Here is a 16552-nt window from a genome sequence, read left to right on the forward strand (position 1 = left end):
TATTAAGTTTTTTCTTCTTGCCTAGTTCTGGATCAGGTTGAGAGAACAGGGAGATGATAACCTCTTAGGTTGCCCTCCCAAAGGAGCCCACAGTCTAGTAGAGGAGGTGGGTTTTTTCTAAATGACTGCCTTGCGGTGTGATAGTGTATCATGGAGAGATTAAGCGTGGTACTGGTTCGGACAAAGGAGAGATTTTTTTACTTAGTGGGGTCTAGAAATTCTTCACAGAGAAGGAAAATCTTGAACTGGGGTTTTGAGGTTCTCTAGGTGGTTGAGGCTGGAGAAGGAAATGGCAACCCACTCCCGTGTTCTTGCCTGGAGAATCCCAGGGACGGGGGAGCCTGGTGGGCTGCCGTCTGTGGGGTTGCACAGAGTCGGACACGACTGAAGCGACTTAGCAGCAGCAGGTGGTTGAGGCAGGGAGGGTCATTCTAAGGAGATACAACACAAAAGAATGTCTCCCCAAAAGCCAGTTAGGGAAATGGTTAACACCTGGAGTGTGGTATACAGTTTTAAAAGCAACAATAGATAAGGCAGGAGTGGTAGATAAGGACCAGATCATGTAGAGTTTTATAAGTCATGCTAGGAAGTTCAGACTTGGCCCCTAAGGCCATGAGGTATCACTGGAAGGGTTTAAGAAAGAAAGTGACATGATTTTATAGAAAGATCTTTCTAGAGGCAGTGGAAAGCTGATAGGAGAGGGACAGGAATGGAGGCCTTAAGATGTGTTTGCTATTATCCATACATTATGTCAGCTTCCCCTTGGTGACTTAGCATGAAGAAGTAGTCATTCTTCAAGTATAGATAGGGAGTTAGCAGCAGTGGTTGAGTGGACCTTGTATCAACGTTCCACAGAGGATGACAGTCAGAAGACAGAGCCTTCCCTCAAGGACTTGATCATCTCAGTACAAACACATCTCCCTCCCCTTGGCTTCCGGTCATGGACTTCTTCCAGATGTTGGCAACTCTTCACTATTGTGCATAGAATCTTATCTCTATGTTTTTTTGTTTTTTTTTTTTTGAGGAGAACCAAGTAGTGGATGAAATTATTGACATTTTAGATGTGAAAAACCTGAAGCAGAGGGTGCCAGGGGACTTCCCCTGTTTCTTCCATCCATCAGGACAGGAAGGATGCATGGTGCTTTGGCCCCTGATCTGGGGCTTTTGATGGTGTCTCAGTTCCAAGGTCATTCTCAATCTGGTGGATGCCCATCTGCCCTAAGTGGCCTGAGGTCATGCCCTGTGGAGCAGATGAAGAACAAACTAGAGTTATAAGAGGCAATTCCTTCTGGAGTTTATGTCACCCATTCCCAAGTTCACATGCCCAGTCCCAACTTTTCTGAACACCACACTTACATGGCCAATTGCCTACTTGGTATCTCCATGTGAGTGTCTGAAAGGCATCTCAAATTTAATATTCAAAAGTGAAACCTTGGCCTCTCCACTCTCCACCCCTTGCCGAACTTGCTCTTCCCCTCAGTCTTTCCTTAACTGTAGAAATGACAACATCATTTACTCAGTTACTAAGAGCAACAAGTATCTTGACTCTCTTCCATATCCCCTGCCTGTAGTCTATCTCACCACCTCCACAGCTTCCATCAGCCAGGCCGCCATCGCCTTTAGTCTGGGCTGCTGCAAGAACCTCGTAACTGGTCTCCTTGCTTCCATCTCCACCCTCATACAGCATTTAGAATGACCACTTTACAGAGTTAATCCCACCATATCACTTTCCTGCCCTCAGCCATCCAGTGCTTCCCAAGACACTTATTTTCTTTTTTTTCATTTATTTTTATCACCAGCCCAGGTTGGATGCATGAGACAAGTGCTCGGGCCTGGTGCACTGGGAAGACCAAGACACTTATTTTCAAATATCAAATCCTTACAGTGGCCAGCAGAGCCATGTAATCTGGTCTTTAGTTGTCTCTCCAACCTCATATCTTAAGCAAATGGGAGGATTTCTGGTATTCTCCCCCTTGCTTAACCATGCTCTTCTTAACATCGCCTTCTTGCTATTGCTACTCCTCAAGCATTTTAGGAACTTCCTCATCCCAAGGCTGATGATCTTGCTGTCCCTCTGAAAGACTCTTCCAGATATCCGCATACTCCCGCACTTCACTCAATGTTACCTCAGAGACCCCTTCACTGACCATCCTGCTTAAAGTAGCATCCCCCACCCTCAATTCTATATCCTCTAATCTTATGTTCTACTGACAAATTATTTGATTAATACCTGCCAATCTAGCATAATATAGTACAGTATTCTACCTCAAGTAATTAGAGAAATGCCTGGCAGTAAGAGACACTCCATAAATATAAATGTATTTTATAATATAAATTTAATATAATATATAAATATATAAAATAATATAAATATAATATCAATGAAAGAATAAATTTAGCGGGTTATGTTGGTGTTCAGTGGCTAAGTCATGTCCAACCCTTTGTAATCCCATGAGCTGCAGCACACTAGACTTCCCTGTCCTTCACTATCTCCTGGAGTTTGCTATATAATTCACACATTAATTTCATCTCATAGGGATATTTTTTGTCAAACCATTTAGTGAAGAAAAAGCACCAAATCCACTTTTACATTATTTTTCCCCAAGGTAGAAGTCTTTTTGTCCCCTTGAATTTGTTCAGTTATTATTAGTTTAGCACCTCCCAAATGTCAAAAGGTGTGTAGGACAACGGTGAACAAGACTGACACAGTCCTGGCCTCGTAGAATTTAGAATACATTCCCATCTATCCCCAAATGCGGTCAAGTCAGCACTGAGCAGGCAGTCTAGCCTGTATGTGCCAATGGGTGAGAACAGGAAATAGACAATGTTTATGAAAATATTAATCCATGGAAAATGAAGAGCCCTGCTTTTTTTCTTTATGAAGAAACTGCACTCTCAGCATGCCTTTTCTCTTTGAAAAGCAGACTCTTGGGTGATCATCAGTTTTTTCCCTGTTACGCCTGTCAACTCCCTCTGCAGGTCAGTCTGTGCAGCTCACAGTCTAGAGATCACCTGCCAACTATCCTTCGCAATAGACAAAAGAAAAACTCCCTTACTCATGTCACTTGGAAAAATCTTGATTACACATGGCATTCTACTTTTGTAGATTAGTAACAGAAAAGGAAAAAATTTTTTCCCTGAGAATGTTAACTTACGAAATAAAATCTTGCTTAACAGTGGGATTTCCTAAAAGATTCTTCTGCTTACCAAACAAAGCCAATGTGCTTTGTAGGCAGGGGAAGAAGAAGGGGGAAAAAAAATTGGGCCAAATGAGTTGGAAAAGAAATGGAAAAAGTAGAATGCTGAGCAAACTCAGTTAAGCGACCTCAAGTGTGGATTTTATTTATGAGATACTTGTAACATACACCCGGCTGGGGGGATTAAACCAAATGCTCTTCAAAAGTTGAGAGTCAAATTTCCAACCAATCTTTGGCTGCACTGGCCTGGTGTGTCCACTCCATGAATCATGTTTGTCTTGCAGAGAAATTCCCAGACAACATGCCCTTTTGGTCATGTTTTCGCCCACAGTCCCACACATTCTACCTTTTTCTACATTATTTCAGGGAAGAGTTATTACAGAGAAGCCACAACTGTTTTAAATTTGACCAACTTTACATATGTGGAGCCCTAACTGTGGCTTACTCAGCAGAAGCCCTAAGTACCAGACCCCAGAGTTAGGTTGAAAGTTGAATGCCTCTCGGAGAGAAACCTGGTGGAGATGGAGGCTTCGAATATTGGGCACTTGACTTATTTAGAACTTAGTACAACTTTATTTTTATCTGTTGTCAATTTTAGCTTTTTGAGCACCATGACTAGAACTCTGCATGAAAGGGACAACTGTCTGGTGTTATACCTAAAATAATAGAACAAAGAAATATGGCCAGAGATTTCAGACCCTGGGACATCTCAGCACCCCAAACCTGGAAGGTTCCACATATATCTATCCAATATTCAATATGAGAATGATTTCTGCTGAAGGTTATACCTGCTTTGAGATGCTCTCATCTACCTGCAATTCTGAATCCGTGAATACATATCTAGGAGTTCAAATATATATACAGTTAATAAATGAAGAAAGCAATGATGGATTTTAAATTTGAGTATCTCCTTTGTGCCATTTTTTCTTAGCTAACTTACCATACTTGATGCAGAAGCTGAAATAATTCAAAACCATTTGCAGAGGTTGTGATAAGATGTGCTCTCATTCTTACAGGTCTATGTGATTTTCTTTCCCTTTCACATGAATTAATGTTTAAGTGTGAAGTTATTTCACTAAAGAGCAACTGACAGCCAGGTTCTTCAGGTTTTCTAGAAGGATATAATAGGCTTTTAAACAGATTCAGAAATTAAAGAAGAATGGACTACTCACGTTACCTACATTTGTTCTGAATAGGTGGTTCCAGTTCATGTTGCTCAGGGGCAGAACTTTTGTCCCCTGGAGCCAGTAAGAATTGCCAATGAAATAAGAGTTCTGTGTGTGTATGTGTGTTTTATAGATTAGTGCAGCTAATATAATCCCTATTTAAACAAATTTTCTTAATGTGGTATGGTAGTAAATTTAAAGCACATAAGACTAAACAGTACGTAGGTTTTTAAAACATTCTTCTTGAGCTGAATTCTTAGAGTCCAAATGACTTTTAACACAAAGTTCCAGATTCCATGCATTCATGGTTCAAGCATGACTTGAAAAACTGTTCAATTTTTCAACTCAGAATTTTATAAGTGAATCTTCTGCTCAGCTACACTGCAAATATTAGGGGATCTTAAAACTTCTCTACCCTTCCCCAACTCTCACTACCCTTCCCCACCTCTCATGTCTCCACACATGATTTTGTTTTGTTTTTTTTATTATTATGGAACGAAATCTATCAGAGTAACTTCCAGATGTCATAAAAGAAAGGCATTTGAGGACTTAGGTCATTCTGCTGAGGTTCAGGACCTAAATTCTTATTTTGACCTTGTCACTGACATCTATTCGACCCTGTATAAGTCAGACTGTCATTGTTAATTTCTTAGCACTTACAAAATACGCTTCTGGGAACATAAAGATGTACATGGAGCTAAAGTCTAGTGGGAAAAATAGATCAAACTGCTGCTCAAATCTCCTCTTCTACCCTCATCAAACCCTAAGGTCCTATTTGTCACTTTTCCTCAAAGCCTCCTTAATCTTCTTTATTCTTGGCCTGACTCTGGTCACCCTTAGCTCAAGTAGCTGCTGCCTGTCTAAAAGACATTCACAATTCTTTTTAGACTGTGCTATGCTTTCTATGTGCCAGGAGCTAAAGTCTCAATAGTGAACTAGTCAACATACCAGATTTGCCTTCACCAAGCTCATTTTATAGAGACTAGCAATTAACATTGCCCCATTAGCTCAACCCGGGGTTGTAATTCTGGAGCCCCAACCTGCTGCCCAGTGAGAGGGATTTCTTTTAACTTTTTCATTCAAGCATGGTTGATTTGCAATGTAGTTTTAATTTCTGCTATATAGTAAAGTGATTCCAAACTTCCAAACTCCCCCTTGGCAACCACAAGTGTGTTTTCTGTGTCTGTGAGTCTGTTTCTGTTTCCTAGATAAGTTTATTTGTGTCATTTTAGACTCCACATGGAAATGATATCATGTGATATTTGTCTTTCTCTGTCTGACTTCACTTAGTATGATCATCTCTAGTGCATCCATGTTGCTACAAATGGTCTTTTTCGTTTTTTATGGCCAAGTAATATTCCATTGTATATACATAACATCTTCTTTATCCATCATCTTGTCAGTGGACCCTCAGGTTGCTTCCATGTCTTGGCTGTTGTGAATAGTGTGGTTATGAACACAGACAGGCATGTATCTTTTGAATTATAGTTTTGTCTGGATATAAGTCCAGGACTAGGGCTACTGGATCATACGGTAGCTCTACCTTTAGTTTTTTGAGGGACTGCAGTACTGTTTTCCGTAGTGGCTTCACCAATTTACATCCTCAGCAGCAGCGTACCTTGCATGGAGACATGCTTCTGTTTCTCAGCTCCTCTCTTGCTCGCTGGCAGAAGCTTCGGGCAAGGGTTTTGTTTCTGTACCTCACTGTGCAGGGTGTTGCTCTGTCAGCAGGAACAGCTGACAGCTTTGTGACTTTGCTGGAGTATCAGTGGGTGACCCTGTCCGGATGCCTCCTATTGCCTACATGGCCATGTATGGTCCATGTGCCAGGCGGGATCTCAGAGGCAGGCTGCACTGCCATGACGCGTTCACCGCAGCATCTGGGGAACCTCCCTGCCATCCTTCAGTTAAGCAGCAATAACCACGACAGACACCTATGGAGTTCTTGGCCCCATAGAACAGAGATAGTCTTTATGCATATGAGAAGTGACAAAATGGGAACTCCATAAATGAAGTCCTGGGTGCAGCTGGTCCATCCAAAAACACTGTTTATTCTGCTGGTCAGACCAGGATATATCTTCTAGGTCTAATTCTCATATACACACCCAACTCAACTTTGTTAGAATGAGTTCAGAGTTCATGTTTTTGAGGTGACTCGTTAAATATGAAGGAAACTAGGAATCCTTGACCTGGAAAGGAGAAGAGCTAAGGGAGGGCCATGAGAGTTATTTTCAAATAGGCTTGTCACATGGAAATTGATTGGGGTTGCCTGAGAGGACAAGGCTAGAAGCAATGGGCAAGCAAGAGAAAGACAAATTTAAACTCAGCCTAAGGGCAAACTTGCTAATTGGCACTGTCTAAAAACGGCCTGCTCCGCCTTGGGACACGGTGACCTCACGGCCCTTGGATGCATTGAAGCGCACACTGGGGGACAAGGAGCTGGAGGGGAACCGAAGCATGGGCTACGGGGGAACTGCTGGATTAGATGGTGCCTGACGTCTCTTCCTGAGCTGGGACTTCCCAACTGTGTGCAACCGATGCTCCACACAGTTCCCCGGGGCTTTGTGAGCATGAGATGGATGAACTGAAAATGATGCTTGAGCTGAAGCTGGAAGGGGAACTCAAGTGGAGCAGCCCCCAAAGGTGCAGGAAGAACCATCTCCACAATTCAAGCTAGACTGTCTGACTCTGGGATTGATAGCTTACGGTGAGCGGTGTCGGATTCGTGATCTCCGAAGAAAAAGATTTAGCTTCAGGACCAGGACCAGGCTTGATCACTCAAGAGCTTTTGTGTAGCAGTGTTTCATTAAAGTATAAAAAGGAACAGAGAAAGCTTCTGACATAGACATCAGAAGGGGAATGGAGAGTGCCCCCCTTGCTAGTCTTTAGCAAAGGAATTCTATATTTTTTAATTAGTTATCACAATAAATCAAAAATGTCTCAAGGTCGTAAAGATCTTACTAGACCCCATAATTTACATTTTAAGATAACAGGATTCACCAGAAGGTTTTCAGGAAGGAGGAACAGTCCCCAAGCAGGATACACTGTTGTTATATAATCCTTAGTACAGAGTTTAAACTGAGTTGTTTGTTGTGTAATTGTAATCATCAGGCTTAAAGAAAAAAAAAAGTTTCATGTGACTAAGACTAAAGAATGTAGAGAAAAAAAAGATATTTGTCCTTTCCTCCTCCTTGAGATTTCCAGACCCTTATCTCCTCCTTAGCAGTGGCCACAGGACTGGAAAAGGTCAGTTTTCATTCCAATCCCAAAGAAAGGCAATGCCAAAAAAATGCTCAAACTACCGCACAATTGCACTCATCTCACACACTAGTAAAGTAATGCTCAAAATTCTCCAAGCCAGGCTTCAGCAATACGTGAACCGTGAACTTCCAGATGTTCAAGCTTGTTTTAGAAAAGGCAAAGAAACCAGAGATCAAATTGCCAACATCCACTGGATCATCGAAAAAGCAAGAGAGTTCCAGAAAAACATCTATTTCTGCTTTCTTGACTATGCCAAAGCCTTTGACTGTGTGGATCACAATAAACTGTGGAAAATTCTGAAGGAGATGGGAATACTAGACCACCTGACCCACCTCTTGAGAAACCTATATGCAGGTCTGGAAGCAACAGTTAGAACTGGACATGGAACAACAGACTGGTTCCAAATAGGAAAAGGAGTACATCAAGGCTGTATATTGTCACCCTGGTTATTTAACGTATATGCAGAGTACATCATGAGAAACGCTGGGCTGGAAGAGGCACAAACTGGAATCAAGATTGCCGGGAGAAATATCAATAACCTCAGATATGCAGATGACACCACCCTTATGGCAGAAAGTGAAGAGGAACTCAAAAGCCTCTTGATGAAAGTGAAAGAGGAGAGTGAAAAAGTTGGCTTAAAGGTCAACATTCAGAAAACTAAGATCATGGCATCTGGTCCCATCACTTCATGGCAAATAGATGGGGAAACAGTGGAAACAGTGGCTGACTTTATTTTTCTGGGCTCCAAAATCATTGCAGATGGTGATTGCAGCCATGAAATTAAAAGATGCTTACTCCTTAGAATGAAAGGTATGACCAACCTAGACAGCATATTAAAAAGCAGAGACATTACTTTGCCAACAAAGGTCCATCTAGTCAAGGCTATGGTTTTTCCAGTAGTCATGTATGGATGTGAGAGTTGGACTAGAAAGAAAGCTGAGCGCCAAAGAATTGATGCTTTTGAACTGTGGTGTTGGAGAAGACTCTTGAGAGTCCCTCGGACTGCAAGGAGATCCAACCAGTCCATCCTAAAGGAGATCAGTCCTGGGTGTTCATTGGAAGGACTGATGCTGAAGCTGAAATTCCAGTACTTTGGCCACCTGATGCGAAGAGCTGACTCATTTGAAAAGACCCTGATGCTGGGAAAGATTGAAGGCAGGAGAAGAAGGGGATGACAGAGGATGAGATGGTTGGATGGCATCACTGACTCAATGGACGTGGATTTGGGTGGACTCCGGGAGTTGGTGATAGACAGGGAGGCCTGGCGTGCTGCGGTTCATGGGGTTGCAAAGAGTCGGACATGACTGAGTGACTGAACTTAACTGAACTGAACTGTCTCCTCCTTGAGGGCCCCAGACCCTCCTCTCTTCCTTGGAGACCTCAGACTTCCTATGAACCTGCCTAGGAATTAACTCTCTCCGGATCCTTGGAAAAGAAAGCAGTGGAGAATGCAGATGCAGGAGGGATTTTTTAAAGAGATGTTTGCTAGAACCTCTGATGTTAATGGATGGAGCACCAAGTAGAGACAAATCCTGCAAACAGCTTATGTTATTAGAAATCCAACTACAGCTCTTTTCTCTGTAACAAGAGGGCCCCCAGTCAGGCGGACCTGTACCGTGATATAAAGGGGGTGCATGTCTGTCTGCTCTGGGCAGCATGATCTCGATGCCCCTCAGTTGGTTCAGAGTCCCCTGTGTCAGCTGTTTGCATAGACCGATACTCTGCAGCATTGAGGGGGTAGGAGTGTGGTAACTCTTTAACTTGAGATTTCTTGAAGTTAATATGTCAATGCAATGACCAAACTCACACAAATTACAGTTTACCAAATGTTTTATTTAAGCATACATATGCTTAAATACTGGCTTCCCCAGTGCAGCAGTGAAGAATCCACTGCAATGCAGGAGTCACAGGAGATGCAGGTTCGATCCCTGGATCGGGAAGATCCCCTGGAGGAGGGCATGGCCACCCACTCCAGTAGTCTTACCTGGAGAATCCCATGGACAGAGGAATCTGGCAAGCTACAGTCTATAGGGTCAGAAAGAGTCAAACACGACTGAAGCGACTTAGCATGCATGCACGCACACATGTATGCTTAAATATAACTGTGTGTGTGTGTATATACACACACATATATATAAAGCAGCAAATGCTAGCATGCATTTGGTTTAACTCCAGTCTTTTGGACATGAATAGGTAGAGCTTTTGGCTTGGTCACCACGCTCTGAAGTACAGGTAGTCCATCCACTCTTGCTCTGCCCTAACTAGCCTCCGCACAGACCATGCAGCAATGGGCCAGTACAGAGTCCTACTCTGCTCCAGGGCACAGCTCTGCAGAACATCTCTCCTGGCCCCTGGTGCAGTGGCATCTTTGATCTCCATCTCTCTACTCTGTGAGGTGCCTGGTCTTTGTCGCATCCTGACAATCAACTGCAGTGGGTTTTGTAGAGAAAAGAGCCATTTCCAAGCTGAACTCAAAGGAGGATGCTCACCCTGGGAAACATCAGTGTAGCACTCTCAGACTCTTCTTCCTTCCAGCTATGAGGGATGGGATTGTATTATTTTAAAATGGGCTAAATATAAATGTGGCTGCCGGACTATGCTTGCCTTTTGTGACCTCTGCTTACTCTCATCATATAAACATGATTGGCAGCTTTGAGTCAAATCTCAAAAGAGCAGAGAAATCATTAAATGAAACAAAAGCAAGCAAGCTTTTCCATGAGAAATGCTATTCAGTTTTCCTTCTGGTTTTCTCTGAATATGAGATTTGTCCTGTTTTTTTTCAGCTAGGAGTAATTGGTCCCACTTCAGGAGGCTTTTATGTGTATTATTCATGTCTCCTTCTTGGCACCTGCTTCAGACTTTTCCTGAAGTAGGACAACTCCCTGAGGGCAGAAGCCTTGTCCCCAAGGTTCTTAGAGGCTAGTCTAAAGCAGACAGCTGTCAACCATGGGGACAGAATGTTTGTAGAGAGGCCTGCCAGCAAGTGGAGGTCCACAGGGGAGAAGGTGGAGGCCATTAGAACCCCTCCCCCTTAACCAAGGAAGGGAGAAGAGGAAGTTAAGACTTGGGCACTTAGAATAGAAAAAATACGGTATTGCAGTAAGACTATGCAGGTTGTAACCTCTATGTCCAGAATTTGTCTGGATCAAAATTTAGAATGTTTAAGGGAGAGAAGAGAAAGGAGAGGAAAATTACCTCTAGCTTGGTCTGTTACTTGAGTCGCAATTGTTAAACAGTTCTTTTGCCCAAATTACAGCATCCCAAGAGATGCCAGAAAGAAGCGGGGCCCCCTCTTCCTTTGAGAGTTATTTAAACAACAGGTCTGCTGCCCCCCTTCCTCCTGGCACAGACTATGTGGGTATGAAATAAGTGAGTTCTTGCCATTCTCTCCTTCATTCAGTCTTTCTGTGATCCCCACTCCTTCTCACACTCATCCCACATTCACACTACATTCAACCAGTGGAAAGAAAGGCTATCTGGTGCTAAGGGCTGTTTCTCAGCCCTAAATCCAGCTGCTCCTTAGAGTTAAAGCCAGGATAAACACATTAGCCCATTTTCCACCTTCAACTTCAAATACTTGGAAAGAAAGAGCATCAAATAGCATCTCTCTGAGAGCAATTTATAAGGTGGCTGGTAAGAACTGGGGATCCAGCCTTGCAGGGAATTTATTTCCAAGTAAATTGATACCAGGGTTATTTATTGGAGTGTTATTTCTGCCAGAGTTGGCATTTGAAAATCCAGTGAGAAATTCATGCTGGAAAATGTGAATTAAATAGCTCTTACAGGCTACTCCTTGGCATTTGGGATTTTGCCTAGCGAGTTGATTCAATCTGTCTCCGATTTTCTCAATTCTCATTAGGTGCTTAGGCCTGCAGCTGCTGCTAGTCCAAATTGAACACGGCACAGCACGTGGGCCTAGACACAAACCTACCACTGAGATCTTTCAAAACGTTGGAGTTTCCCTGAAGATAAAGAGCACATTTGGGCTCAGCAGCTGAAGTTTTGACTTGAATGTTTGCCACTTCTTATCTTTTAGTGACTTTTGCTTCAAAAAGTTCCCAGAGATAACCTCATTTGGATAAGTGAGGCTTACAGTATAAAGAAAAAGCTATTACAAAATCCTCTTCCAAGAATTGAGTTTAGTTGGCTAGTACCATAGTTCTTCATGTCAGCTTACTTCACTGTTGTTTCCTGGGCTTGTTATTTTTATCCTGTTCTGACACAAGTTTTATATATGATGAGAAACACCAGGGGATTCGAGATAAGCAAATGAGCAAGGGAGACGAGTATGTAAGTGATGACTGGGCAGAGCAACAGAAGTGATGATCAAGGAGAGTGAGTGAAGGACTTAAACTTCCTTTGTAGGGTTTTCTACATGTATGTGAAATGAATCATGCTGCCCACCATCCACCATGATGTTTACAATAGGCACTGTACTTTAGCAGCTGTTTTTAAACATTCATCTAATTTATAACCATCCGGCTGATGACCCCTACATTTCTAAAGAGTCCTGAGATATTAATAGAAGAATGTAAAGTCACGAAGTTTTGGGCTAGGCAACTGTAGGGATCTGATTTCACTGGTGGGGGTTCTCATTGCTTAAGATTTTAAAACAAGGTCCTAGTTCCTGAGAGTGACTTACAGGCCACGAGAAAGAAGAGGCAGAGAGGCAGGAAGCGAACAACTCCACTCCCATTGTCTGAACTCATGGAGAAGAGCATGGACTTTCCGTGGCCTCTTTCATGACCTGCCTTGTCCATGGCCTGAGAGCCGTGCCTGTGGAAGGGCAGGTGGGCCATCACCTGTGCTGTGATGCGATGGTCGGGGAGGGGATGCAGAGGGAAACGCCTAGAATTTAGTCTTCTCTTCTCCATCTTCCGTGTCCCCAAACCTAATCTTTCCTGGTTTCCAATCAAATCTAGCCATGCCTCAGCCACAGTCAGCTTTTATTCAAGTGACAGGGAGGTCAGCAGGCTCCTTCAGCCTGGGCCATCAGGGGGCCTCGTTAGGTGTGTTTCACAGGTCCAAGGTTTCATCTATCTGGCCCGCAGATCTGGAACCTCTGTAGTCAGCAGTTGTAGAATAATGACCCCACATGTTCTCAGACACAAGTGAAAGTCCTCAGTGGCAGAGAGCCAGTTGGTAAGTTTATGGTGTGGACTCAACCTTCCTAATAAGCCGTGCAGCTGCTCTTTGTCAGGGTACATAGCAGAGAGGACCGGTCAACGTAATTAGTGACTGTCACATTAAGAAAAAGGATCAGGGCAAAGGCCTTTAATTGGGTTGTGTTAGAGCCTGCTGTCATCCTCAGATTTCTGAAATGCTCATCCTTCCCAATCCTCAAGTGTTTGACACCGTCACTCACAGGGTTCGCGTTCCTGCAGTGGTAGTGTTGCCAGCACCAGCTCCTCTTCTTCTCTTTACTGCTTACCTTTGGTCTTAGGCCTTGGGTCTGGGTTCGAACTAGGCTATAACTTTACAGAGTACACTCCCTTCTGGCTGGAAAGTCCTTCAGTCATGGCTTGTGTGCAATTCATTAAAAATAAGTTCGCAATGCCCAACAGTGTCTTTTCAAAGACTGTTGAATGAGTCAAATGTTCCTTAGTTTCTCCCTTTGAAGTGATGTTCATTACCTAAAGTATAGGAATAAAGGAAATAACTCAAGTTCTTGCCAAATTACAAAGTGGGTATAATCATGGAGAAGTGAGAAATCATTTTTTTCCATAAAAAAGGTAAAACCTTGGGGGAGAATGGATACAGGTATACGTATGACCGAGTCTTTGCTGCTCACCTGAAAACTATCACAACACTGTTTATCGGGTATACCCCAACACAAAATAAAAAGTTAAAAAGAAAAGTAAAACCAGACTCACATCTCGGGAAGTCATTGGTGCTGGATGTTTGGGATGGAAGCTCCGAGTGGCTAACGCCTGTGTCTCATCACGCAGGCCAGTGAAAGGCGTGTTCACCTCGTCGTGTCCCGCCAGGTTCGGCGGCAGAGTCCTGACATCTTCCAGGAAGCCAGCTGGAGCAGCAACGGCAGCCAGTCCCCGGGGCCAGGGGACAGGAGCAACACTCCCAAGGTGAGGCCCAGCCGGGATGTGTCCACTGGTCCTGCAGGGAGCTCTTTCTTGGGAAGCCTGCACACTTGAACATTTCTAAGTGTCATCTCTGGACTTCATCATTTAAACACTGTTTGACTTGTCTTGTAAAACAAAAGCCCTAAATCCCATCTTCACGACCTGGTGAGATAACAGGTGTCTCCTGTCCAGGGAGGAGAGGGAAAGGTACAGGAGTGTTTTAAAACTCGATCGTGAAAAGCAGACCTCATATGGGGACCTAAGTTCTAGTCTAAGCCAAATGGATGTCTTATTTTTTCAACTGGCGTTTTGTTTAAGGATGGTTCCCATTCACGTTGAAATGAGGAAGGTGGCTTGGTTTCTGGCTTTTGAAGTACCCAATCTGCCTGAAAATTAACGATTCTCTGCTGTCTTTTTTTTTTTTTGGCTGCACCACAAGCCATGCAGGATTTTAGTTTCCCAACCAGAGATCAAACCCATGTCCTCTGCAGTGGAAGCATGAGTATTAACTCCTGGACCACCAGGGTTGTTTCCTCTTCTATTTTTAGTGTGTTTGTTTTTGCAAGAACCCAGGAAGATAATAAAAACATTCAAGTTCATGTAACATTAGGGAGTAGTGGGGATTGGGACAAATTAGGGAGCGTATGTCCTTATGGTTTTCAATTCCAGAAAAATTTTAAAACACTGTGGATAGAGCAGAATGCATCTCTAGGCAGAATGCCTCCTTCAGATCAGCAATTTGTAGCCTGTCTTTAAGTGAGGTGACTCAGGCCAGTGTGAACTTCTGTCTGTGGCTTTTGTTAGAGGCAGTACTGTAACCTCCCCATTTGGATGGGTGTCTGAGCAACACAAACCTTGCTTAGTCTTGTGCCTTGGCTTGGCACCCTACTGTGACGGCCGTGAGTTTCTAGCTGTCATTTCTCCTGAGACCTGGTTTCACTAAATCACTTGTCACTCAACTCTTATTGGTAGCCCATTCTTCTTGCAACAGATATTAGGAATGCCTACATTCTATATCAGGCTGTGTTTCAGTTTGGAATAACTCACAAGTTTGAGTTTTTGAGCAATGGATACAGATTTTTTATTTTGGAATATCTCTGCTTTGTATACTATTAACTACGTAGCCTGCAAACCTACACCACCTCTCCTTCCTCCAGCCAGCCAGCCATACCCCATAAATCCGTAAATTTTAGGTTTATTTACAATGAGCAATCTAGAAAAACCAAGTACCTCTTGCTAAAACCTTTTATGGATAACGACTACCTGGTGTCTTTTTGATAATAAATACCATTAGTGTTTAAATTAAACCAATGGTATCTGTTAATGGAAAACTAGCTTATTAGCTCAATTATTTAAAGTTTACTGTTAGTTAACTAGACCATATTATATTCTGGTTCATTAAACCACTAAGAATGCGGCTTCCACCAGCACTGTGGCTTTATAGTCCCTTCCACCTAACCATCATGAATCATGGAAACAGCCAGGGTAATCTGATCAAATTTTTGCTGAAACCTTCTGTTGTGTGTCCTGGAAAACATACATAACAGACTGGTCTAGTGGGAAATTGTAATTATTTTCATTTTAATTTATAGTTCTATCTGCCTTCTGAAATGTCCTCTCTCTCTCTCTCTCTCTCTCTCTCACACACACACACATACACACAGCGGTATATTTAAAATTAAAACATATAGACATTTGATGATTTAGTTTTTCATGATCCTACTCAAGTTTTTTTTTTGCTTAGGAAGTAATGTGGCTTTTTTAAAGTAGGCACTTAATAATTCAAAGAAATACCGAAAGAAGGCAAACCAAGATTTGTGAGACAGAGAAGTTTTTAGCCAGTTGAAAAGCTAAAGACGATTGACAGAGTGTGGTTACCGCTGTGGGAGAGAACTAATGCTTACCTACACAGCCAATCTCTACAGGGCACTTCAAAGTTCTAAGGTTTATGTAAACACACCCCTGATGTTAGAAGTACTAATTGCAGCATGTACCTTGCTATAATTATTAATTTCCAATGTATTATTCTATTACTATCAAAGATAAGGTGTGGCAACTTGAAGTTTATCCATCCATTTATTCAACAGATGTGTACTTATTGTCATCAATGTGTTAAATGCAGTGCTCAGTGCTAGGGATACACTCATGTGGCATTCTGTATATAATAAAACCATTACAAAAGACATGGATTATTTAAAACCATAGGAAATCATGAGGTAATAAATGCTCAAAAATCCTAGGTTTATCTTGCTTCATAATGAAGCATTAAAAATTGATTCTGTGCATGCATTAGTTCTGTATTATGAAAACCATCAAATTTACAGAAGTTTAATTATAATCCATTTGGTTTACTGAATACATAATATATCACAGAGTTCAAAAGATGGAAAGCATAGTTTCTCACCTATCCCTGCCCTGCCCAGTACTCACCTCCACCACTTTTTCTTTCAGAGCTCCTTTATGAAAATGCAAAAGCTAATACAAGTTCTTATTTTCCCTCCTTTTTTTTTAACAAACAGAAGCACGCTTACATTTTGTTCTGTGATGGGATTATTTTTGTCAAATTTTTAAATTTTTTCTTTCTTTAGATAGAACTATCAGCTATGTTTTGAACCATAGACCTCCTTGAGGTTTGATCAGGTGTTATAAATATTTATTTGCAGTGCACATGCTCACTTAATCTGCTTGGTCACTGCCCAAGCAGGAAAGAGAATAACTTTTTAGAAAAATACATATTGATATATATTCACTGATATATATTCCTTGACTCACTCTTAATGCTTCAGGATAATGTTGCATATGGCTTCGATGTTTTTAGTCTTGTGCTATTGAATCAAAATCACAATTC

General features: G+C 42.3%; 1 protein-coding gene across 6 annotated transcripts in view; it reads left to right on the top strand.

Annotated features, from left to right (window-relative positions):
* Window positions 1–16552, top strand: part of LNX1 (ligand of numb-protein X 1) — a 185320-nt gene that overhangs the window by 158272 nt on the left and 10496 nt on the right. For all 6 annotated transcript variants that reach the window (XM_043906755.1, XM_043906757.1, XM_043906756.1 and 3 more), the window contains one exon: window positions 13573–13707. In XM_043906755.1, coding sequence (XP_043762690.1) covers window positions 13573–13707 — 135 coding nt within the window. The remainder of the gene's footprint in view (window positions 1–13572; window positions 13708–16552) is intronic.

Source organism: Cervus elaphus, chromosome 6 (genome assembly GCF_910594005.1).
Source record: "Cervus elaphus chromosome 6, mCerEla1.1, whole genome shotgun sequence".
In the NCBI taxonomy this organism is placed as follows: Eukaryota; Metazoa; Chordata; class Mammalia; order Artiodactyla; family Cervidae; genus Cervus; species Cervus elaphus.